Here is a 24,861-nt window from a genome sequence, read left to right as displayed (position 1 = left end):
AAACCATTCTGGAAATCAGTCTGGAGGTTCCTCAGAAAATTGGACATTGAACTGCCTGAGGATCCAGCTATACCTCTCTTGGGCATATACCCAAAAGATGCCTCAACATATAAAAGAGACACGTGCTCCACTATGTTCATTGCAGCCTTATTTATAATAGCCAGAAAATGGAAAGAACCCAGATGCCCTTCAACAGAGGAATGGATACAGAAAATGTGGTACATCTACACAATGGAATATTACTCAGCTATCAAAAACAACGAGTTTATGAAATTCATAGGCAAATGGTTGGAACTGGAAAATATCATCCTGAGTGAGCTAACCCAATCACAGAAAGACATACATGGTATGCACTCATTGATAAGTGGCTATTAGCCCAAATGCTTGAATTACCCTAGATCCCTAGAACAAACGAAACTCAAGACGGATGATCAAAATGTGAATGCTTCACTCCTTCTTTAAATGAGGAAAAAGAATACCCTTGGCAGGGAAGGGAGAGGCAAAGATTAAAACAGAGACTGAAGGAACACCCATCCGGAGCCTGCCACACATGTGGCCCATACATATACAGCCACCCAATTAGACAAGATGGATGAAGCAAAGAAGTGCAGACCGACAGGAGCCGGATGTAGATCGCTCCTGAGAGACACAGCCAGAATACAGCAAATACAGAGGCGAATGCCAGCAGCAAACCACTGAACTGAGAATAGGTCCCCTATTGAAGGAATCAGAGAAAGAACTGGAAGAGCTTGAAGGGGCTCGAGACCCCAAAAGTACAACAATGCCAAGCAACCAGAGCTTCCAGGGACTAAGCCACTACCTAAAGACTATACATGGACTGACCCTGGACTCTGACCCCATAGGTAGCAATGAATATCCTAGTAAGAGCACCAGTGGAAGGGGAAGCCCTGGGTCCTGCTAAGTTGAACCCACAGTGAACTAGTCTATGGGGGGAGGGCGGCAATGGGGGGAGGGTTGGGAGGGGAACACCCATAAGGAAGGGGAGGGGGGAGGGGGATGTTTGCCCGGAAACCGGGAAAGGGAATAACACTCGAAATGTATATAAGAAATACTCAAGTTAATAAAAAAAAAAAAAGAAAGAAAATAAAAATCCAAAATCACTTAACAGACCTTATAGATTTGCAATATGCATAAGTCAATACTAAGCAAGATCAGAGATATAGACACTCCATTAAACATAAGAATGGGCATCTTCCAGGCCAGAAGCAGATTGTACCAGAACACTAATGATCCTAGATGGCCCTCAGGTAAGATTAAACATGACAGGCAGCATCAGGAGAACAGAGGACAGGGTGGGGATTACTGTGGCTCTTGACTAAAGTAACAACAGAACAGGGCTTCAGCAATGACTGATAAGTCAGCCCTGTAAAACCATTACTGATAATAAACAAACTTATCAGAAACTCAACTCTAACCAGCTTGATTCAGAAAAAGGGAATTTGTGGGTTATATAATCAAACCACAAAGAATTTAAAGATGCAGCTGGACTGAGAGACAACTAAATTTAGAGATTCAAATATTTTCAGGACTTTCTCTGCATACCTACACCTTCATCAGCTCAAGCTTGTATACCAATGTGCCATAGACTTGGTGACCTCCACCGCAGACATTGATTTCCCAAAGCTCCAGAATCAGGGAAAGGGGTGGCAAATTTGGTTCATGATAAGGATCCTCTTCCCACCTTGCAATGGGTGCAGATTTGTGCCCGATGGCTCATCAATGTCTAGCCTATAGGAAAAACTCAGTCTGATCTAGCCGTTGTGATAGCTAGAGTGAAGCCACTAATGAAAGCTGGCCTTGCCCTTCTGTGACTAATGGCATCTGCTAGTATTAACACAAAGGGCCTCTCACATTGACTTAACTGAGAAGTAGGAAGTAGCCTTGAAAGTCTACAGTATCAGCAGCTTTTATCAAAAGGTCCTGTCAGCTGCTGGAACTCAGTGTCCCAGTGACTGGGACAGAGTGTGAGACAAAATGGTTTAAAGTTCAAGGAAGAGCCCATTCTTACAGAGTGCTGAGAATCAGTAGTTTCTAAGAGGGACAGAAAGAAGGAGTCCAGGAGGAAAGACAGGGTGCTAGAAACAGAGGAACATAATCTGGAACAGAAGCTGACAGGGACTTCCATCTATGTAAGCCTCACCATGAAAACAGCATTCACTGCAGTGATAAGGAGGTCACAGGAACAGGAAGTGAACCGAGCCCAACAGCCTTCCAACCCTCTCAGCAAGCAACACACAGAGCCAGTGTGAGGAAATGCTGAGAGTTTAAAACTTGGGGTATCTGGCCTTAATTTAAAAAAACCCTGAGGTATCATTGCTCTCTTAAAATAATCAGCATTTCAAGGTTATTACAAGCCTATGGAAAAAAACATCTTTGAAAGGTCCTCGGGAAATCCACTGCCTGAATGATACTACCAGACTGGGCTTTGTTCTGCTCTCAGATTTTCTGCTGAAGAAAGGAACATTTTTTGTTTTCACTGCATCAGAATAGGCAGAGCCAGTATTGCATGTAAAAGGCCACAAGAGAACCTGCTGTAGTCAGAAATATCTCAAGGAGTTTCTGGGACTCATATACACAAGAATTGTTTTCCCTGGGTCACCTTGCTAAAATCTTTAGAAAACTTGCACTGTTCACTTGGATTTGCTCACTTCCTGCTACCTGAGAACTTCCTGCTACCCTGAACCACTCTGAGCATATAGAATGCTGTAGTTCCTTTCAGTAAATATCAAAAGTTGCAGGTAGTTAAAAAGTTCAAGTCCACCTATCATCCTGTAGCTGTACTTTAGGTCACCTCAAACACAAGTCTCAGAATGAATCCTGCCCCAAATACAGATAGTTGTTAGCAAGCAGGCAATGTCTTAAAGCACTAGGAGACACTGGGGTAGGGAGGACTTAAAAGACCCCCCAAGCAAAGGTGTGAACACATGCTAGTGGTAACTGACATAACTGATTTAAACATATTTATTCATACACAACCAGAATTACAGTTGGATACTTAGAGGAAGTGGGGTCTACTGTCTTTACTTTCAAAATCCCTATGTAATCTACTCACACAAAAGTCTGACCCCTGAGTGCATACTGAGACATATGCAGTAAGGAACACTAGAGGTGAAAGCATGAACATTACAAATGGAGGTACATTTTGTGTCTCCTAAGTCAAACATTTCTATATAAGGTGTGTAAGGTTTTAACCAGGAAGCTCCACACCAAGATGTTCTTCAAGGAGGAGGAACAGGGGTAATTATGAGTGAGGCAGAGTTCATCCATCCAGCTGCAAGCAACAGAAAGATAATAGTCCAGTATACAGGACCAGGTGTTTGGAATCATCATTGTACAACAACAGGCCAAAACCAGATGAGCAGGCACTGAGATCTACCTAGCCATGGATGAAAAGTGAAATAATTAGTTGGGGCTCCTAGTAAAGCATCCAATCTCCCAAAAGCCAGGAAGATGGGTAACAGAAGTCATCTGAGACATAGCACGTGGTGGGGCTATAACCACTGAGGTGACACTTTGAAAAAGATTAAGACTCCAGCCATCAGTAACTATTGAGGATGACATGGATAAAAGCAGCATGTTCTGGGGAGACTCAGTCACTCCCAAAAATAATAGAGACTGAGAGAAATCCTAGGTGTGAGAAACCAGACTCAAGTCAGGGACACATATGTAGTATCTGAAGATTAGGCCTAGAATATTAAGCTAACCTCCTTAAATGCTCCCTCTCAAAGTCAGAATTAATCCCAGAAGTAGGAGCATTTCCATCAGAATTTTCAGAGAACTAACTTCAAGTGGCTTAAACAGTAAAGGAATTGAGTCACAAAATGGGAGTTCAACAGAGTAAGCCTTGGTTAGCTTCATCCAGTTGCCCCAGCTCTACTCTTCAGTCATGGCTCTGACTCTGCCTCACTCAGTATGGCTGAGGGAAGAAGTCATCTGTAGGCTGATAGCAAATGGCTCTCACTGTGCTGAGCTTAGATGTAGAAATGGCTGCACATCAGGGTCCCTGAGTGCATTAGCCACAATGAATATTTGAACAAGGTCATCTTTTTTTTTCAAAAAAACTTTATTGGTATATGTTCATGGTAAACAGTAAGGTCATTGATTATATTTGTTCTTTGCCCTTTGCTTTCTACCTTCTTCCTCTAGTTCCCTTCATTCTCCAAGTCATGCTTCTACCCTCATGATAGAGTGATGAGAGAAAATGTGACATTATGAAGATCTATCTGGTTGCATCCATTTTCCTTCAAATGACTTAATTTCACTCATATTTACGACTGAATAAAAGACTATTATGCATACATTTCATTTTATTTATATATTCATCTGTTGGCAGGTACCAGACTGCTTCCTAAAAGTGGTTATTGTGAATAGTACTGTAGTAAACACAGATGTACACATTTTCTGTGTCATGTTTTACTCAGAATCTTTTGAAAATATTCCCCGAAATGAAATAGCTGGGTCATGTAGTAGTTCTGTTTTTGGCTTTCTGGGGAAATGTCATGCTGATTTTTGTAGTGTCTGGACTAATTTACACTCCCACTAACAATGTATAAGGGGTCCCTTTTCCCCATTTCCTCACTAAGTTGTTTCTTCTTCTTCTCCTTCTCCTTCTCCCTCCTTCTCCTTCTCCTTCTCCTTCTTCTTCTTCTTGTTTATTTTTAACACTTTTTATTGATTCTTTGTAAATTTCACATCATGCACCCCAACCCACTCATCTTCTTGTCCCTTCGTATTTGCCCTTGCAACCTCCCCCCAAAAGAAAATAAAAAAACAAATCTCATCATGGAAGCTGTGGTGTGTCACAGTGTGTTTCACAGTATACCCTTTTGTTCATACATATTTACTTGGAAATGTTCATTGCAGTGAGTCGTTGGGCTGGTTTGAGGACTTCTATGCACCATCAATACTGGACCTTTACCAGAACTCCCTCTCAGATATCTTCTAGTTGCCCTGTGTCATGGAGATCCTGCAGCTTTGGATCTGTACAACTGGTCCCTTTATGCTTTCCAGCAGTTAGTGGAGTAGATGTTGGGATGGGCCAACCCAAAGCCCTGGATCTGGGTAGTAGCTGAGTTGGTCATCCCTCTAGCTCTCTCAAACCAACAACACCAGAGCAAGCTCTCCAGCACAGCCCTAGCTAGATCACCCAATGCCACAACTGACAAGGGACAGGGCCAGCTCTCCTGTTCTCATGCTATTACCCATGACACTAGAGCCAACTCTACTATGCTGCCCGGGGAGGTACAAAGCCCACTCTCCTGAGTGCTGTAGCTGGTGAGGGGTAGGGTCAACTCTCCCACTGTCATGACACCAGGGCCAGCTCTTCAACCTGCCAGAGGTGGAAGCATCTCCCCTGTGCCCACAGACTCTTGGCACAGCTCATCCAAGATTCTGCTACCAGGGCCAGTTCTACTGTGTTGCCTAGGCATGGTTCAGGGCCTGCTCTCCCAAATGCTGCAACACGTGAGGGGTGAGGCCATCTCTGCATAGCCCTTGGGCATCAACATGATCCAAGGCAGCAGGCCAGACCAGGGATGTCCACATGGCCTTTGGTTATAATATGAGCCACAAAAATCAACACTGACCCCTGCTGCTGCATGGCCATGGGCCTAGACATGGTTCTCAGCAGCAACAGCAGCAGCAGCAGCAGCAGCAGCAGCAGCAGCAGCAGCAGCAGCAGGGGGCAGGGATTGACCATGGCCTCAGGTAGCAAGACAATTTATACACATTAGGTTATTCCTCTCCACCCTCACATCTCCTAATCTGCCTCTCTTCATGGTGTTCAAACCATTCCACATTTCTTTCTTTCCCATCTTTACACCACGTACTAGTATATCATAGTGGCTCATGGTAGGTGAGCCTCTGGGTTATCTGTTGTTTTCTAAATGATAACACTCTCACTAAAAGTGTACACAAATTCCCTTTCCCTACCTCTTCACCAGCATATGTTGTTATATGTTTTCTTAATGATAGCCATTCTGACAAAGGTCCCTGATAACATGGAAGTAAGCCAATTTGGACTCTGACTGGCAGATAATGAAGATTCAGTTGACATCATACTGTGACCATGTGAGAAAACCCACAGATGGATGAACTTGGCAGGAACATACTTGTGCAGGGAGGTTGAAACAGGAAGATAACAAGTTCAGGGCCAACCTGAGCTACATGAAAAAGTTTCATGCCAACCTGGGTTACATAATGATACCTTGCCAGACAGAGACAGAGACAGAGACAGAGACAGAGACAGAGACAGAGACAGAGAGAGAGAGAGAGAGAGAGAGAGAGAGAGAGAGAGAGAGAAAGGGACTGGAAGGGAAAGGACAGGACAGGAAGCAAGGGGAAATTCCACAGTTGAACAGCCCAGTTGAGCTTTCCTGAATCCTATTCTTTAAAACCTTAATTAGAATGGAATGGTTGCTATCATATCTATGACATGGAGTGATTTATTACATAGCTGAGATGATCAATATATTTATATAGAAGAGTATGCAAAATTTTACCAGGAAAGACTCAATCAACTGTAAGACATATTTTAGCCTGGTATACATAGTAAGTTCTAGGATGTCCAGGGCTACAAAAAAGAAACACTGTTTTAAAAAGTACTTTATCATTACAAAAACTTAAAAAATGCATAAAACTTCATTTGCGTGACTATTTTAAGGAATCAATGAAGATTTGGGAAATTACATGGAGTCTTGCAAAGTCTTGATAAGGAAACCTGTTGATATTCACAAAGGGCACTCAATCCCTTTTGAGTCTCAAAGAGCTAGCTCTGACATAAGTCAATCTCCATCTTAGGCCAGACCTTCTAAAATGCCTGAAATTTAGAGAGAACACTAATGAACTATCAAAACGAGCCCTTGATGAGCATGAAAATGTGATAGAAAGATGTCCTAAATCATCCTAGTTTGTTCACACAAAAAGAGAAAGGACTGCTAGAAGACCCTAAGCCTCAAAACTTCTTAGTTGTCTGTCCCTGAACCCTTTGTGGTACTTCCTCTGTTGTTTCAGAGCCCAGCTCCAGCAGTCCCCTTAGCAATTTTTTTTTTTTTTTAAGCAATCGCACCCTGATTGTGGGTTTTCTTTGCAGTGGCTTTAAAGTTTGAATATGAAATGTCTTCCACAAACAGACACCACAGAATCTTAGGTGTGTCAAGCCAACAGGCATTTGAGAAGTAATTGTATCCTTCAGATTCTGGCCTAATTAATGGATTCATCTCTTGGTAGATTCATAATATGATAGCATTATCAGGAGACAGCCAAAAAAGGAAGTGGGACCCAGATGGGGAAGCAGTTCATTTAGGGTGTGTCCCTGAAGGTTGTATCTTTTACCCCTTCCCCTTTGTGTCCTTCCTGTCTCCTTCTTTGACTTCTGGCCACTATGGGGTGAACGGTAGCTGACACATACTCCTGCCACCATGGTGTTCCGCCTCACTAAAGATCTAGAAACACCACAGCAAAGGGTCAGGGACTAAGCATCTAAAACTATGAACCAAAATAAATTCTCTCTTTAATTTGTTCCTCTCAGAACAAATTTCACTATTTGTCATAGCGGGAGGGGGTAGGGAGGAGGGGAGTCTAACACTGAGTATATATACAAAGTCTCACAATGGGGCTGTTGATGTAATTCAGTTGGTAGAGTGTTTGTCTACCACCCACAAAGCCCTGAGTTCCGTCCTTAGCACTGCATAAACCGAGCATAGTGTAATTCCAGCACTTGGGAAGTAGTAGCAAAAAAAAAAAAAAAAATCAGGAGTTCAAGGTCATCCTTGGCTATGTAGGAAGTTTAAAGCCAGCCTGTGGTACCCTGTCTCAAAACAAACAAAAAGCACTGAAATTAAATAAGTAGAACTGATATTACTCCACTGTGTTCACAGCACTCATGGTGGCCCATGGTAGCTTAGACTTCCTGGTAGCCATTTTCTCGAATTGGGCTGACCTTTGTAACAGAATGTAGAAAGAAGTTTTCTGTCTAGCTGTCTTACATTGTTGTTGCTTGCGGCCATGTCACAGGACTCTGAAGCAGTAGCTGGAAAGGCTCGTGAGATAAGGAAGTGAGGTCTCTGCTAGCAGCCAGAGGAATGAACACCTGAAAGCAGTTAAGTTCCACCTCCGGCCAAATCTAGTGACAGAGTAGACAGACATTCTTCCTCAACCAAGAAAGACTGTAGTAAAACTACCCCACAAAGCTGTCTCAAATCCCCAACACACAAAACTGTCTTATACGATAAACGCTTCTTGTTGAAGTCTTGGTGTCCTATGGTAATTTTTACTATCTATATGTAATACGCTCTTCATACAAATGAAAAGGGAGTTCGGAGACAGCAACCGAGGCTGCACAATAGAGATCACCTTATCCCATAATCCCAAAGCACGTGGGTTTGGGATCTCTCAAAATTCTATGGTCATCAGCCCTTCAGTTGGCTGCAGACGAGGGGTAAAGCTGGGGGTACACTGAATCCATTCCCTAGCAAGATGAGCCACCAGCTCAACTCCTCTGACTGGCAATCCCAGGTAACAGAAGGTGACACAGATGTTCCTTGTTTGGTTCCTCCATTACAAAGAGTTCTTTCCACCTAGACAAAAACAATTGACTCAAATACCTGTGCCTCTGGACCTCTGCTGGTGCCAAACCTGGAACGACCACTGACTCTCATAGCTATAGCTGTGCCAACTGTGTTCAAGAAGGACTGTGGGGCAGGGCTTGCACCTAGGATCACCACCTACCACTCTGACCTTGCTTCCCAACTACCCCATTGTTGATTCAGAGGGTCGCTCTTGAATAGTTACTAGGGCAACTTTTGAAATACACAGGACATCAGGTCACTCACTGGTCATGTGAATCCCAACCCCCCATCCCCTATAGGCAGGGCTGTGGGCGACTAGAGTCTCAGGAGGAAGCAGGATGTGATGGCCACTGTGTAAGAACCAGCGAGTCCTGCTGGTTCTGTCTTTTCATCCTTGAACACACTCCATGACCCCTAGACACAAGTGAATTGAACAAGTCAAAGGGTTTTAGACAAGGAGGCCAAAAGTTCTGAACAGCCCTCTGCCAATCTTCAAGGTCTCTAGTCAAGATAGACCTGGGATAGTGAACCTTGCTGATAATGTAGAATAAAGTAATATAAGCCTAGATCTTTCTGTGGAATTCAAGAATTCCAGCACAGAAGAGGAAGAAATAACAAGCAAGGTATAAGACACCTGGTTGTGAGGTAAGCTCTAGAGCCTATTGTGGGTTAAGTAGAGTTCTGTTGCTAGCCAGTGTCCATCCCAGTCTCCTCAACCTGCTCCTTTTCAGACTGATTCTTCAGATCCTTGATGTTCTTCGGAGTTACTTTGGGATTTGACACTGGGAAAAACCACTGTCTAATAGAAATATAAGTCCCATATGTACTTTTAAATCCTTTTATAGCCACACTATTGTTAAAAATCTAAAATAGATAAAGGACGTAACTCAGTGATAGAGTATTTGTCTAATATGTGCAAGGCCCTAGGTTCAATCTCTGAAAGACAGGGGAAGGGAGTAGATGTGGGGAATAAATTAAATTAATGCTATATTTAACATACCTAAAATATTTTAACATGTAATTAGTTTATTATATATAGTAAAAAGACAGTCTGAATTTTTATTGTACTATCTTCAAAACCTGGTGTGTAGCTTGTACTTAAACACATTGTAGTTAAGATCAGCAAACTTACAAAGTACAACAATTTGGCTCAGAGCTATTGTAGGGAGCTAAAGGGAAGGAATTGTCCTTTAAAAGGAGATTGTCTCCCCCTGGTGGGAAAAACAGAAAGTGCAGGAAGAAACAAAGGACTTCAAAGAGCAAAATGCTGGAAGGCAGAGAAGCCTACCAAGCTTATATGCATGAGTAAAAGTAAATCTTAAAGACATTTAAAACCAGAACCTAATTTTTATTTTATTCTTTGACAATTTCATAAACCTATACAAAATACTTTGATTATATTCACTTCCCTTCTATCCTCCAGCTTCTCCTAGACTTTCTCATATACTCCTTACAACGTCATATTCTTTTATTTTTAATAACTTACTGAGTCCAGTGATATCTGTATATGCATTGGTATGGAAAATTTACCAAGGGACACACACACACACACACACACACACACACACACACACACACACACACACACAAGGCAATTCCCCAGCAGTCATCAACTACCAATAGCTCTTCCCCTTGGGAAGGGGCCTCATGTACCCCTCTCCATTCATGCTAGGTAACTCGCTAGCTTGATCTTGTGCAAGTAACTTGTGTTGTGCACTCATGACTGCAATGATCCTGTCCTCTTCAGAAAATAATATTTTGAAGCACTCTTCCACAAAGTCTGGTTTTTACAGTCTTTCTATCCCCTACCCTTCCCACAGTGTTACCTAAGCTGGTGAGGTGTGTGTGTATGTGTGTGTGTGTGTGTGTGTGTGTGTGTGTGTGTGTGTGTGTGTGTGTGTGTGTGTAGGGATGAGCACTCCATAGTCATTTACTTTCTCTACTTTGACTAGTTGCGACTCGCTATATTAACTGCTGCCAATTGTCAAAAGACGTTTCTCTGATGAAGTCAAGAGATATGCTAATCTATGGGTATAAAGGTTATTATTTAGAAGGCATTTTGATGCTATGTCCATTTAACAAACTATTAGTAGATTTTCCCCAAGGGCCTATGACCTCCCTAGTCATGGTTACCAAATAGCCCAACTTTTTTTTTAAAGTCATTTACCTTTACTTATTTAATGTATATGAGTACACTGTAGCTGTCTTAGACACACCAGAAGAGGGCCTCAGATCTCATTACAGCATTACAGATGGTTGTGAGCTACCATGTGGTTGCTGGGACTTGAACTCAGGACCTCTGGAAGAGCAGTCAGTGCTCTTAACCACTGAACCATCTCTCCAGCCCATAGCCCAACATTTAATAACCACAAGTACCTCACCCCAATGACCAGTCCCAGAAAGAGGAAATGTTATAAAATTTACTACCTAACAAGATAATGAATGGCCTACCTCTTATCTATTCAAATTCAATGCCACATGAATAGCCCAGGTAACTTACCATAACTTCCCTTAACTGGTTATAAAAGAGTCCCATTTCTCCTTGGAGATAGAATTTTATCTGATCATTCTCCTACTGTGTTTCTGTCCACAGTGTTTATACTTTATTGAAGCTTTTGTCATTTCTGGCATGGTAAACACTTTTCTTACTCCACATCCTGCTGCTGCCACCATCACCACAGCCACTGTTGCCACATTGGGTTTCTTCTCCTTCCAAGCACAACGTGTTTAGAAACCATGGAAAAAGTGTGGGTATCAGGGGAGCACACAGACGCATGAGAGGATCAGAACAGAAAAAATTGGCTGATTCCCTATCATGAGGAGAGTGAGTGGGTACCACCCTTCAAGGAATTCCTTCAGTGTGAAGGGAAAGCACACAGGTCAGAGTTTGGGGAGAGGTGTGTGTGTGTATGTGTGTGTGTGTGTGTGTGTGTGTGTGTGTGTGTGAGAGAGAGAGAGAGAGAGAGAGAGAGAGAGAGAGAGAGAGAGTCCTTAGCATTGTTGAAATTATCCCAATGGAAAAAATAAAATACTCGGACAATAATACAGGCTGTAGAATGATTGTCTTGATCACAAGGAAGGAAATATATGATATGTGCTGGGCTGGTTAGGACCCTGCATCTCATTTTGTCACTTTCTGGCTATGTGACTTAGTCAAGCACTTAGCTTTATTGTGCTTCAGTTTCCTCACCAGTAATGCAAAGATCTTAATAGCCCTTGTTCCTTGCATGTGCAGTGTAATGTGTTATTTGTGGTGAAGGTTAGTTGTTCTTTAACAATAAAATGCCACATACTTGGGACAGTGAGAAGCCAAGCTCTTATACACTACCACAGGAATCTCTTGAGAAAGCAGCATTTTCTGTTAGTGCTCACAAGAGGTCAGCTTTTCCTCAGAGTTCAAGTGCAAGAACAATCTGAGTTGCTATTCTCTCTTCAAAAGTGGCAATGTAATTTCAATAGAGATTAGTAACCAACACCACAGTTCTCTAGCACCTTCCAATCAGAACTGTCTGGATGACTTTAGAGACAGTTTGGGACTGAGAAGTCCTGCTCCTTGTTTTACTTCCTTCCCATGGGAATAAGTCATTCTTTTGATCAGGACTCACAGTTCTAGCTTGTAACTCTGCCGCCCACCTTTCCACGATCTTCTATTTTTTTTTCATAAGACAATGGCTACCATTTTTCACTCTTACAAGCTGCAATGGTTACCTAGCATCACCCCTAATCTCTCCCCAATGAGAGATGAACACAATTTCTGTTCTGCAATTGAGAAAAATGAGACCCAAGTGTCTTTCAAATTTCCCATTCTTGGGCTGGAGAGATGGCTCAGTGGTTAAGAGCACTGACTGCTCTTCCAGAGGTTCTGAGTTAAAATCCCAGCAACCACATGGTGGCTCAAATTTCCTATTCTTCTACATACAAAATCCAAGCTCTCAATCTTGTCTGTATAAAGCATCACTTGGAGAAGGGGAAGACATTTTTTTTCAAGACACGTGAATACAGATCAGTGTAAAGACCACATCTAGATTAAAAATCCATTCATCATCCCCAAAGCCCCCTTATAATTACCCACTCTAAGATAATGGCCTACTCAAGCAATCAATGACTGAAACACCTGTTATTAGAATATACTATATGGGCCTTTTCAATAATATCTATTGCTGTAAGTTCATCTTTCCAAGATTTCTCCAAGTTTCATTCAAAATGTGCATTCTCCCACATACTCAGCCTCTGAACAAGCTGCCCAGTCACAAGATCACCCTGGCTCTGAACAGCAACGGGATGTTCAAGATGAAGAATGATCCATTTACTAAATTGGACCTCCTTGAAAGAACTTCATGGTCCATAATTCTGCCAGAGGCCATGCTAGTCCATGATTCAGCAGAGGGCCATGTTGATGTCTGCAGATGATATTACCACCAGAGACCATGCAGAGTTCTTAGCACCTGATGATGGGGGAGACCATGTGGATCTCTTAATCTGTGCTGTTGCCAGAAACCATGTAGAAGCCCAGGATCCATGCTCCTGACTGCAAAAAACGGTGAGGGTGGGGGTTGGGGATTTAGCTCAGTGGTAAAGCACTTGCCTAGCAAGTGCAAGGCCCTGGGTTCAGTCCCCAGCTCCAAAAAAGAAAGAAAAACAAACAAACAAACAAACAAACAAACAAAAAAATGGTGAGGGTACTCTTGCTTTCAGTGGTACAGACCCGCAGTTGAGGAAGAGGAACATAGAAGGCTTCTGTAGCAACCCCTACCTCCACCCCAACTCCCAACCCCCAACCCCCAACCCCCAACCCCCAACCCCCAACCCCCAACCCCCAACCCCCAAAAAGTAACAGCCTAAAAAGGAAGCCATTAAAGAGAACTCTTTAAAATTGTGATAGGGGGCTGGAGAGATGGCTCAGTGGTTAAGAGCACTGACTGCTCTTCCAGAGGTTCTGAGTTCAATTCCCAGCAACCACATGGTAGCTCATGACCATCTGTATTGAGGTCTGATGCCCTCTTCTGGTGTGCATGAAGACAGCTACGGTGTGCTCATAAATAAAATAAAATCTTTTAAGAAAATAAAATAAAATTGCGATAGGGATGTTAACGTGTACCTTTCCACTATTAATGGCTTCTGGTTGGGATGCAAGTAGAGAAGGACTCAGATTTTCTTGGGGGTGCAGGAGACTAGACACTGAGACAACACAAAAGAGACTTGGTTTTTATTGTTGTTGCTCTTCCCTCTTCCTTTCCTTTTTGGCAGGGAGGTCACAAGGGAGGGAAAGAGGACATGGGAAGACTAGGAAGTGAGCGTGACTAGGGTTCATGACATATAATTTCCAAAGAATCAATAAAAAAATTTATGTTGGAAAATTTCAAGTTTTATTATTTCTAAGCAATATCTCATTTGATTTTTCATCTGTTTAGAGATGGCTTTGTTGTTTCTATCACAAGGCCACTAAGAATAAATCTGCTACAGTAAGTGTGTGTTTAAGACTAAGATCCTATTTCCCTGGTATCAGTGTCCTAAGACAATGATTCTCAACCTTAATGATGCAATCCTTTAATAGAGTTCCTCATGCTGTGGTGACCCCAATCATAAAATTATTTTTGCTGCTATTTCATAACTATAACTTTGTTACTGTTATGAATCATAATATAAATATCTGTGCTTCCTGATGGTTTGAGGTGACCCTTCTGAAAGGATTACTTGACCCCCAAAGGCAATTCACAGGTTGAAAACTGTTGTCTGAGGGCATGATTCCTAGATTTGTGTGATAGACATTTTCATTTTAGGTGTAGATGAAATGTCTAGTCAGGCATTGTTTCTGAATGTGTAGTAGGATTTTCTGAAGAGGATTTAAGTCAGCAGACCGACGGAGGAAGTTTGGCCTTCACCCAACATGGATACTATCCAAATTGCTGAAGGTTAGGGCCATCTTAACAGTGTCTTTGCAAAGCAAAAGTTTTTCACTTTGATTAGTAATCATTCATCTGTTCTTTATTTTTGGTATTTTATTTTTTGGTGTTGTGTTTAAGAATTCTTCAGGATTTCAGTCCAAAGTTATCTCAGGGAAGTTCTGATAGCTTTATGTGCTGCATTTGTATTCTATCATCCATTTTGAGTGAATACTTTGTGGGGTCAGAGGTCTAGGCTGAGGTTTTTATTTGTGGTCTTTAGCCTATGAATATGCAATTGCTCTGCCACCATTTTTGCTTGCTTGTTTTTTGAGACAAGAGTTTTTCTATCTGACTCTGGCTGTTCTGGAACTCACTCTGTAGAAGAGGCTGGCCTCAAACTCAGAGATCTACCTGCCTCTGCCTTCCAAGTGTTGGATTAAAGTCAAGTTCCAACACTGCCTGGTCTTCTAGAACCACTTCTAATATAAAATCAAATTTATTTCATTATTATCAACATACTGCAAGTGACATTTTTAAAAGCAATGGCATTGCATAGGACATACCAAGTACACATAATTTAGTGTCTTTGAAACTATTAATGTCTAACTTGATTCTTCTTTAACAAGAAAGTTGAATTGTATTGCACTAAGTCCAAAACCACCAATTTCTAAAATTGTTTATCTATACTTTAGGTCACAACTAAAGGCCCTAGCGTAGCAACCTCAGTTGCCTATCATCCTATGTGAGTGACATCTGGGTTCTCTACTCTTTTCCATTAGTCTCTGTCTATCCTTCCACCAGCTTGATGCTTTCCTCTTCACTCTTCTTTCTCAAAGCACTTTAGTGATTCTTGCTCTTTTGCCTTTGCATATAATTTTAGAACAAGCTTGCCTATATCTGTAAAAAAGATTTTAAAGATACTGATAGAAGCTAACATCTTGTTTGTGAGAAAACTGACATTTTTAGTATGGCGATCTTACAACCCATGAAGATGGCATCTCACTATTCATTTCTATTTTCTCTGGTTTCATTCAGCGTTCTGTAAGTGGCAGTATACATGATGTATATGTAGTTTGAAAACAGATACCTAAGTATTTCTTTTTTGAGATATTATAAATTGTATATTTAATGTAATTAGCACGTACTAATTTCAAACATAGAGCTAATTTTCATCTGTTGAACTTGTATTTTGAAACTTTGCCACAGTTATTTATTATAAGGGTTGTTCCATTTTTGCTGTTTTTGGAGATTCCTTGGCGTTTTCTGTGTAGATCACCATGTCATCTGCAAACAAGTAGTTTTATCACTTCTTTTCTAATCTATGTGCCCTTAATTGCCTTTTCTCTCCTTATTGTGCTGGCTAGGATTTCCAGAACATAATGAACAAGAGTAGAAAAAGAAATACTTCTCTCTCACTTTGCTGTCTTACAGTGACAGTTGTAAAATTGTTATGACTTTTATAAATATAAGACTGAGAAGGTTCCTACATATCTTCACTTTTCTTAGTTGCTTTTTTCATGAATATGGTTTTATTAAATATCTTTTCTTTACCGGGTGCTATGATCATGTGATTTTTTTTCTTCTTTAGATTAGTATACTATGTTGACTGACCTCGATTATCGAACCAACCTTATGTCACTGGTTCTACTTATTGAAATTTTATTACAAACTTTTCATCTTTAGTCGTCAAGAAAATTGTCTTTTATATGTATTTATTAACCTTTTTGCACTATCTTTGTCTAATTTGGGCACTAATATAATACAATCTCATTTTTAAATGTGTGAAAATGTTCAAATATTGTCTCGAAGGAACATGTAAAATTCGTATCATCTATTTAAATATTTGAAATAACCTGTTAGCTGAGCTATGCTTGTCTGGAAATGTCTTTCTTGGGAGACTTCAATTATTAATTCAATTTTCTTAATGGTACAGGTCTATTCAAATGCTCTGGCTCACACCAGGTAAGTTGAAGTATTTAATTATTTTAGGAATTCATTGGTCTTTTCTAAGTTGTTGGGGTTTTATATATCAAATATTGTTGTTCACAATATTGTGAGCCACCATGTGGTTGCTGGGAATTGAACTCAGGACCTTTGGAAGAGCAGTCAGTGCTCTTAACCACTGAGCCATCTCTCCAGCCCCTGTGTTCTTTGTATATATACCTAGAATGACATAAAAGCAGACTCGGATGAATTAAACCCTCCTTAGCCCTTCCTGCGCTATGATCCCTTCCTGGGATCATACTATAATATTGTCTAATTGTCTTTTCTTTAATCCTCTCTCTCTCCCTCAAGACCCTGTTGACTGACTGAGCTGGGTTGGTCAGCCCTTTCTCTTTTTTTCTTTATTCTACTTTGCTTACTTTATTTTGCTCTTCTTTTTCTAGATGCTTCAGATAGGACTTTGATTACAAGTAAAACACTTTCACTTTTCTAATATAAGCCTTTAAGTGCAGTAATTTCTTTATCCACATAACTCACCTATGTCCCACAGAACTTGATGTGCTGCATGTTTGTTCCATCTACTGTCCTTTTTAATCCACCACCCCCTCTCTAAGACCCCCATAGTCTTGGATGCTATACAGGCATGCTCACCAGTAAGACTTGTATATTTTCAAGAACGTTAAATTATAGATAGATAGATAGATAGATAGATAGATAGATAGATGATAGAGATAGAGAGATGATATAGATATACAATAGATATAGAGATAGATAGATGATAGATAGATGGATGATAGATAGATAGATAGATAGATAGATAGATAGATAGATAGATAGAAGCACACATATATAAGAATATATATTCTTTTCTGATCATTTTATAGTGCTAGAAGGAGAACCATACCTTTGTTATTTAAGGAGACTAGAGCATTGTTAGTTAACTTATGTTAACATGAAAGCATGTTAACATCCATGTGTACACACTCCGGCACATACATATGCCCATACATAGCCACATATATGCCCATTGTAGGGAACCTCAGAGTCTGCACAAGACACCCTAAGACCAAGTTCTCAGTACAAAGAAGATGTATTTGCCCCAGAGGGACAAAGGGCAGAGAATAAAAGACAACATAGGGGATAGAGAAAGAGGAAGAAGGGGAAAAGAACATGGTAAAGGAAGATTGTTTGTCCAGTGGGGTTGGGGGACAACAACAAAGGACTGCCTCTGGATAGATAGAAGACAGACTTGGCCCATAGGCAAATGGAGATTTATAAAGGTGAAAGAAAAAGCCCTGTGTTATGATGGGGCATTTAATTTTAATTGGGCATGTTAATTAGACAAGCAAAATGGGCTTTTGATTGCTGGACTTCAATACTTTGATGGCTGGACCTTGGTAACCAGCCTCAGGAGGAGGAAGTGTCCACATAATGGAATAGATCTTGGTGGCTAGCTTTAGGGATATAATCTAATGGTTGTTATCGAGGCAGAGAGAGTAGAGGAGGGCAAGGCCTGTAAGAACCATGTTTTCCATGGGCTGGCTAGAGTCCCTTCACCCATAGTATTCAAGCCCAACCAGCAGAGCTCAGATGTTCACTTTTCAAACACAAAGCTGGTACAAACACTACGGTAAATGAGAAACAGGAAAAGGAAGCTGTTTTAGGGTTGGGGGAAACACCAAGTGTTTTTAATCTTTAGAAGAATTAGGCCAAACCAAAACTTGTAGCGGAAATATCAGAGACAGTATGTCAGAGTTTGGGTTGGCAAATACACTGAATTTAAGTTGACGGCATTTACCTTCTAAGCCTATCTTGAAACCACTTCCCACCACTACCACTTCATCTTAACAAAGTTAATCAAACTAATCCTACTTTTAAAGTCAGAAAAGGAAAAAAGACCCCACATTTAATATCAGAGTAAAATGAAAAGTCCAGGAACAAATGGTGTATTAAGAAAAAAAAAGAGGTACAGGGTGAGTTGCAGGACAGCCCAAAACCCTGTCTTGAACAACAAAAACAAAGACAAACAAACAAAATTCCTCCAGTTGCCAGAAACCAGAATATACACTTTTAAAAGCTTGTCAGCCATGCTTAAATGAGCCTGGAAAATTGTACAGTATTATAAAGAAATGCTAAAACATACGAATGCACAACAATCAGTAATTCAGGTGTTTCAAAGGGGCATTGGGAGCAAGTGATAAAACTCCCGGTGGCCAAAGCTGAACTATTTCAGACCTTAAAAAGAAGCAATATTGGGCTATCAATAAATATGTAAAATAAAAACCAGGCTGGAGAGATATCTCAATAATTAAGAACACTTGTTACTCTTTCAGAGGAACCAAGTTCAGTTCCCAGCACTCACAAGCCTCTCCATCTGTAACTGCAGATCCAGTGTCCTCTTCTGACCTATGCACACACACACACACACACACACACCACACACAGAGGCAAAACATTTATACATATAAATAAATCTTAAAAATAAAATAAACATCAACAAATCTGTACTGACAGAATCAAATCATTCAATAAACAAATTAGGGCAAAAAGAAAAATTTTGTATGCAACAGAATTTCAAACAGGTTATGTAAACATCTTATCCCCAAGGGGAGTATTTACCTTATATGACCCATACATAGTGACTTCTTTCTAAAGAGTACAGAATAGGAAGGAAGGAAAAGTGATACATTCTCAGTGGAGAAGCCCAATAAGCACTGTGCCTGAATGGCAATACACGTGGAGCCTGCTTCTGTATTCCTTTTCCAAAACCTTCATTTGTATTTCAATTTGACCATGTGGAGGTAGTGGCTAGGATTGGAGCTCAGACAAATTTCAGCTGAGGGACATTTTATAAATTACTTGACCTGTATTCCTCAAAATCAAAGAAATTTATGAAAAACGAAAGTCATAGCTAATCAGCGCCCAGAAAGTCACAATAACCAATTGTGGTAAGCTTTTTAGCAGAATACTGGGACAAAAGTTAGGACATTGGGTAAAACTAGGATACTTATTTAATAATGTATCAATATGGTTCAATAATTCAACAAGTAGATCACATGAAGTATATGGGAACTACAAACAGTCAACTCAATTTTTCTTTAACTAAATCTGAAACCTTTTTTATAAAAACTTTCTGCATGTTTTTAGCTATTCAGACAAAACCCGTTCTTTACACCTCGTGTCAGACTTTCCATTTACTCAGAATAGTTTAGAATGATAACATTAATCTTAGAAAATCAAAGGTGTAGACAGGTTTACTATGCTTAACCAAAGTAGAGTAATCAACTTTCTAATTAATTTAATTTATTGTATTTTCTGGGTATTATGTTTTTAAATTTAACTGGGAAAAAATCTGCTAAGTTAAATCCAATATTGGATGTTTCTTTTTACTTATTTTATTTAGCATTGTGACCAGAAACAAACAGTTACTACAAAACTTTTTAGTAAATTATTTCATTAAAAACAAAACAAACAAACAAACAAACAAAAACAGCTGGTGGTATTCTCAGCCTGACTGGGTTCTGTTCCCAGCAGCATAAAAGAAAAATGGATAAAAAGACCTAAGAGACATGTGTGATTTGGAAGGGAGGTGTAGTTTCCGTGGTCTGAAATGAAATAAAAATGTATGTTAAATGAGATTTTAATCTTGCAGCTGTCACCTTTTCTCTGTGGATCCCAGCATCTCATAAGCACTTTTTGGTACATGTACAGTGACATTTCCTAATTGAAAGAAATTGATGAGTCAAATGACTGTACCAGGTTCCCCAGGAGTCAGAGGTGGAACTATTCTCTTGATTCATTACTTGTCCATCTGAAAGTGACTGTCAGATGAAGCACACACTTCTAAAGCCAAGGTGAAGAAATAAAACGAAAAAAAGAAAAAAGAAAAAAGGGGGAGGATGAGGGGAAAAATTAAGAAAGAAAACTGGATGTTACATAGTAATTTGGTAGCTGATAATAGCATTGCCTTCTCAGATGATACATTCAACATATATAGACATATAAACTCTTTCTTTTTCTTTTTTTTTGAGACAGAACAGATTTTATTTCCTCATAGTTGGAGATTAAGACTTCTGTAAAGACTTCAATTAACAAGAAGTGTCAATTTCACCTGAAGCTTTACAAACTGTAAAGCCTTGCTAAACCACCAGGACACAGCCCTCAGGAGCACACTCATTTTCCCCATGCCTTTCAGTACCAGCAAAGTGGTGCCAGGCTTAGACTCAGAGAATGAGAATTTCACAGGCTTTCCTCTGCCTATTTTGTGCTAATGCAGAATGAGTATGACTATTTCTCCATTCAGTCACTAACACAAAAGCACCCACTTTAATGCCAATTTATTTAACACAATGCTTCTCTAGGGAAAGTTCTTTTGGAGAGAAAAAAGAACACTCTCTCCCGGGGGAGGAGGAGGGCATAATTAAGACATGGAAACACTAACCTATTACGTTTCAAGAAATTCTCCAACTTTACTATTGTCAAAAATATTAAAGCTGGGTAGAAGAAACCAATTCCAAAGGATATTTACAACTTTGTGGTGAGCATTCCATCGGAAAAGTAAACTGGGCTTTTTGATAAAATGAATTTTTTCCCTTGACATTAGAGCCAAAGAAGCTATACAGGCCATAATAAGAGCCCACTTGTCCCTACTCAGGGTCTTCAATGTAACCCAAATGGAATGAGTCAATTAAACCCCCCACAAACTCTACCAACTGCAGACAAGTACCAGAAAGAATCAAATTGTCAACTCTTAACTATTCCTCCCCTGGAACATTGTTTGCAAACACAGGACTGCTACTGGGTAATGTTCTTGTTCCTGGTGTTCCATTTCTAACTCTGCTGCCCATGAGTTGGTAGCAGTAGCTTGGGGGACATTCTCTGATTGGTCAGCATCACCGTCAGATGGAGCCTGGTAGCACAAAGCCAATGCTCACTTCACATTCAAGCAAAATTGAGAAGAAAAATACTTTTTCCTTGCCATGTCTAGTTTTGTTTATTATTGAAAAACAACTAGATAAGCTTCAGGCTTTTGTGAAGAACTAAAGAGCACAGTTGGTGTAGGAAATGGCTTTACCACAGCTGAAAGGAGCCTTCAAACAACAGTGCAAACTCTTCCTGTTGCACACAAATATCAAACATGATGTTTACGAGATGCAGGGTGGAGCTGACCTTTTATACATATTAAATTCACCCATTAAAATGAAATGGACCATAGGTGACTTTAAAACCCTTCATCCTGAAAGGGACCCAGGGAGCAGTGCCCTCTGTTGGGCAGTCTCTACAGTATCAGAGCTCTAAACCAGGGCTCCACCCCACTGGAGCTGAGATCGGGGAGGGGATAGTAGAATGGAACCACTCAGTAAGAGTTGGTCCCCATGAGAGTTGGGACAGCAGGGTGAATTCTGACCAGCCTCTAGTGCTTCCATTTTCTCAATCAGGTTCTGCTACTAAAACAAAGTCATACAGAGGCTTTGGTGGGCCAGTTGGAAGCATCATGAGATAGATCGATGACATGGTCACAGAGCTGCAAAGTTCACAAAGCTCAAGGCACGCAGTTGAAAACGGGAATTGACAGGGAAAGTGATAGTGAAAGCAGTTAGCATTTTCCTCCACAAGACTAATTGCTAAACATAGACCAATCTGAATTTAAAACAGATTGTTTGGGGCATGGGTGAAAACACTGTATTGTAATATCTGCTTGGTTTTAAAGCAAAGATATCTTGACATGAGACACCATGTTCCAAGACCACACATGAACAAGACGAGGGCTTTGTTTAAAAAATGATTCTTTCGTTCTTGTATTTCTGGAGGAAGCTGATTCAAACGTTGAGCTCCGATTTAGCAATGGCCGCTCTCCAAGACACTTGCTCTGTAGATTAAAAGATTGTCCCACTTCAAATCACCGCCCAGTCTAGCAGCGATTGTTTTTGTTAGTTCTTGTTTTTAAAAACTGAAAATCAAATAAAGAAGTCATGCATCCTCTCTGAGAGCAGCCTCTGACAGAGCTCCTGAGTGGTGCAGGCCCTACCGTGCCTGGAACAGTTTCTGTAGCTCCAGTGTGTCTTGGGAGAAACGTAGTTCAACAGTCACTATCTATACCCTCTGGAACTTGCACAGTCAGATGGACTGTTATAAACCAGTCATCTCCAGCTCTTTTCTGGGACTGGTCACCTCTGTGTAAGTTCTCTTTGAAGCTTTTGATCTTGGGCAGGGTACTCAGAAAGTTCAGATTCCACAGCTGGGGGCAGAATGTTTGGAATAACCTTAGAAAACGACGTCGGAGCCCTCTGAACCCATTCTGGTCTCAGAGCGTACAGGCCTCACAACATTTGCCACAGTTGAAGGTGTGACCTAAAATAGTGTTGACTGGGCTTCTAAAAGTAAAGGGCATTAGGCTATAAATGTGTTTCTCTACAACGTGTTCCATAAACAGTTTTACAAGGTCATTTTTAAAGTCTCTGTTAAGCGAAGTTTCTATGTAAAACTTATTCATATATATGAAAAGAGGCATGATGCTCTGCAATGCTCCCACATACTGTCCTGGGGCTATATTAAATCTTTCCGTATAGAGGTCTGGAGGGTCGGCCTGCAACTCCTTGGAGATTCGCTCTAAGTGGCTGGTTATGTTTTTTAATCAGATCACTGTACATATGTTCTGAGTGCTTCTGGCACACACACTTATACACACAACTGTAAATCTGTTCACAGGATATAAGCATATAGTCACCAGGACTCAGGGTTAAAGGTTGATCTATGGCACCATCTAATTTTGGCCAGTATGTGCTCTTATAATCTTCAATTGTTATAACATTCATTAGGAAATTGGAGGTGAAGTTGTTGATGTTGATGTTGATGGTGGAGCTAGGGGTAGGGACAGGGGCTGCCTTGACCACCGAGGTGGCAACATCATAGTCACCCCATTTGGCTCTGGCAAGGGCGGAGGCCACATCAGGAGCCCCTCCTTAGGACCCTTCCTGTCCACGGGGTCCGCGTGCAGAACTGGCAGCTGCTCCTCGACCCCCGAGGCCCTCTGTCAGAACAACTCCGCTGGAGGAACCGACTTATAAACTCTTACAATCTTTCCTCTTCCATCTGTTAATTCATAAAATCTTCTGGTATTTCTAGTTTAGGCTTTGTTTTGTTTTATGCTTGTTTGATTTTCATCTAGCTGTGTGTTGGTTACTTAGAAAGGCGGGCTTTATTTGGGCTCCTGGCTTAAAAAGGGATGCAGTACACCAAGGAAGGGAAGGCATTCCTGCATGAGCTTGAGACAACTGGTGACACTGTATCCATGGTGAAGGACCAGGAAGAGGAATGCTGGGACTCAGTTTACTTTCTTGTTTTTACTCAGTCCAAGACCGCACTTAGTGGAATATCCCCACCTACATTCAGATTTGATCTTCTCTCCCCAGTATACCTCTCTGGAAACAGCTTCACAGAGTCTGCAAAGTGATTCCAAAACCAGCCAAGTTGACAATCAAAGTTAACCATCATAATAATCTGAAACATCGCAGGGCCGTAGCTTTGTTAAAAGATGCACATACCTGCTTATGTCTTATATCACTTACCATTAGCTGAAGTGGAATTCTAGATCTTTGTGCTCCAAAAATATAGAGGAGGCAACGTCACTTCCCATTTTAGATCAGTTTAGATCAAGATTCCTCAACCCAGGAATGTTGTCGTTTAGGTGATTTTGTCATGTTTCCAGTTTTACCGAGCCCTTTGGAATAGCCTTGACTTTTTCCATTTGTTGATTCCCTCAATTCTTCCTCCTCTTCCTTTTGGTTCCAACTACCTGCCTTTCAATACAGTTCATGCCAACACTCCAGTAAGTGTTCTCTGAGTGTCTATGTGGAACTACCCAAGCTGGAAAACACTCCATCGAGAGAGATCATGCACTCTTTAATTAGGAATGTGGGCCTATGTGACATGTCATACTTCTGGTTATCAAAGCAGTTCACAACTGTTGTACTATTCCGAACCAATGCAGTCATAAACTGAACAGAACAGGTCTGAACCAGCCCAACTCTCCTAAGTCAGCAGATGCTTCTGATTTTTCCAGCCACAACCCTAGTGCCTGTGCCTCTTATACCCCACGCTACATCCACTCAGAACCACTTTGTGGCCCAGAGCAAACCTTCCCACAAGAGTGACCTCCATACCTGTTAATTAGCCCCTCTTCCTGGGTAACTTTCATTTGTTTTTTGGTGGTCCTTTAAATTAGCCCCCACCCCTACCCTGCTTCTCCAAGGCCTCTTATAGCACTTAACACACTGGCCCTGAACTTTCTACTTCCACACCCGTGAGCCTGTGAGTATCATAAGGGAGAGACCCATGTTTTATCATTTTTGAATCACCATGCCATAGAGTAATGCCAGGTTCAGATGGGAGGAGGAGTTTTACAGCACACCGTCCAATGGCAAAACTCTCGGCTTCCACCAACA

General features: G+C 40.9%; 1 protein-coding gene and 1 pseudogene across 2 annotated transcripts in view; one reads left to right on the top strand and one right to left on the bottom strand.

The window, feature by feature from the left end:
- Window positions 1-1,106: 1,106 nt before the first annotated feature.
- Xcr1 (X-C motif chemokine receptor 1) overlaps window positions 1,107-24,861 on the top strand; it is a 36,577-nt gene continuing 12,822 nt past the window's right edge. The window contains exons 1-2 of one of the 2 annotated variants that reach the window (XM_063265313.1): window positions 1,107-9,233; window positions 16,407-16,435. In XM_063265313.1, coding sequence (XP_063121383.1) covers window positions 16,417-16,435 — 19 coding nt within the window. In that variant the 5' untranslated portion in view covers window positions 1,107-9,233; window positions 16,407-16,416. The remainder of the gene's footprint in view (window positions 9,234-16,406; window positions 16,436-24,861) is intronic. The other variant, XM_039081319.2, reaches the window with a different exon arrangement.
- On the bottom strand, window positions 22,507-23,926 carry Cacul1-ps1 (CDK2-associated, cullin domain 1, pseudogene 1; annotated as a pseudogene).

Source organism: Rattus norvegicus, chromosome 8 (assembly GCF_036323735.1).
Source record: "Rattus norvegicus strain BN/NHsdMcwi chromosome 8, GRCr8, whole genome shotgun sequence".
In the NCBI taxonomy this organism is placed as follows: Eukaryota; Metazoa; Chordata; class Mammalia; order Rodentia; family Muridae; genus Rattus; species Rattus norvegicus.
This window is presented reverse-complemented; position numbering and strand designations above follow the sequence as displayed.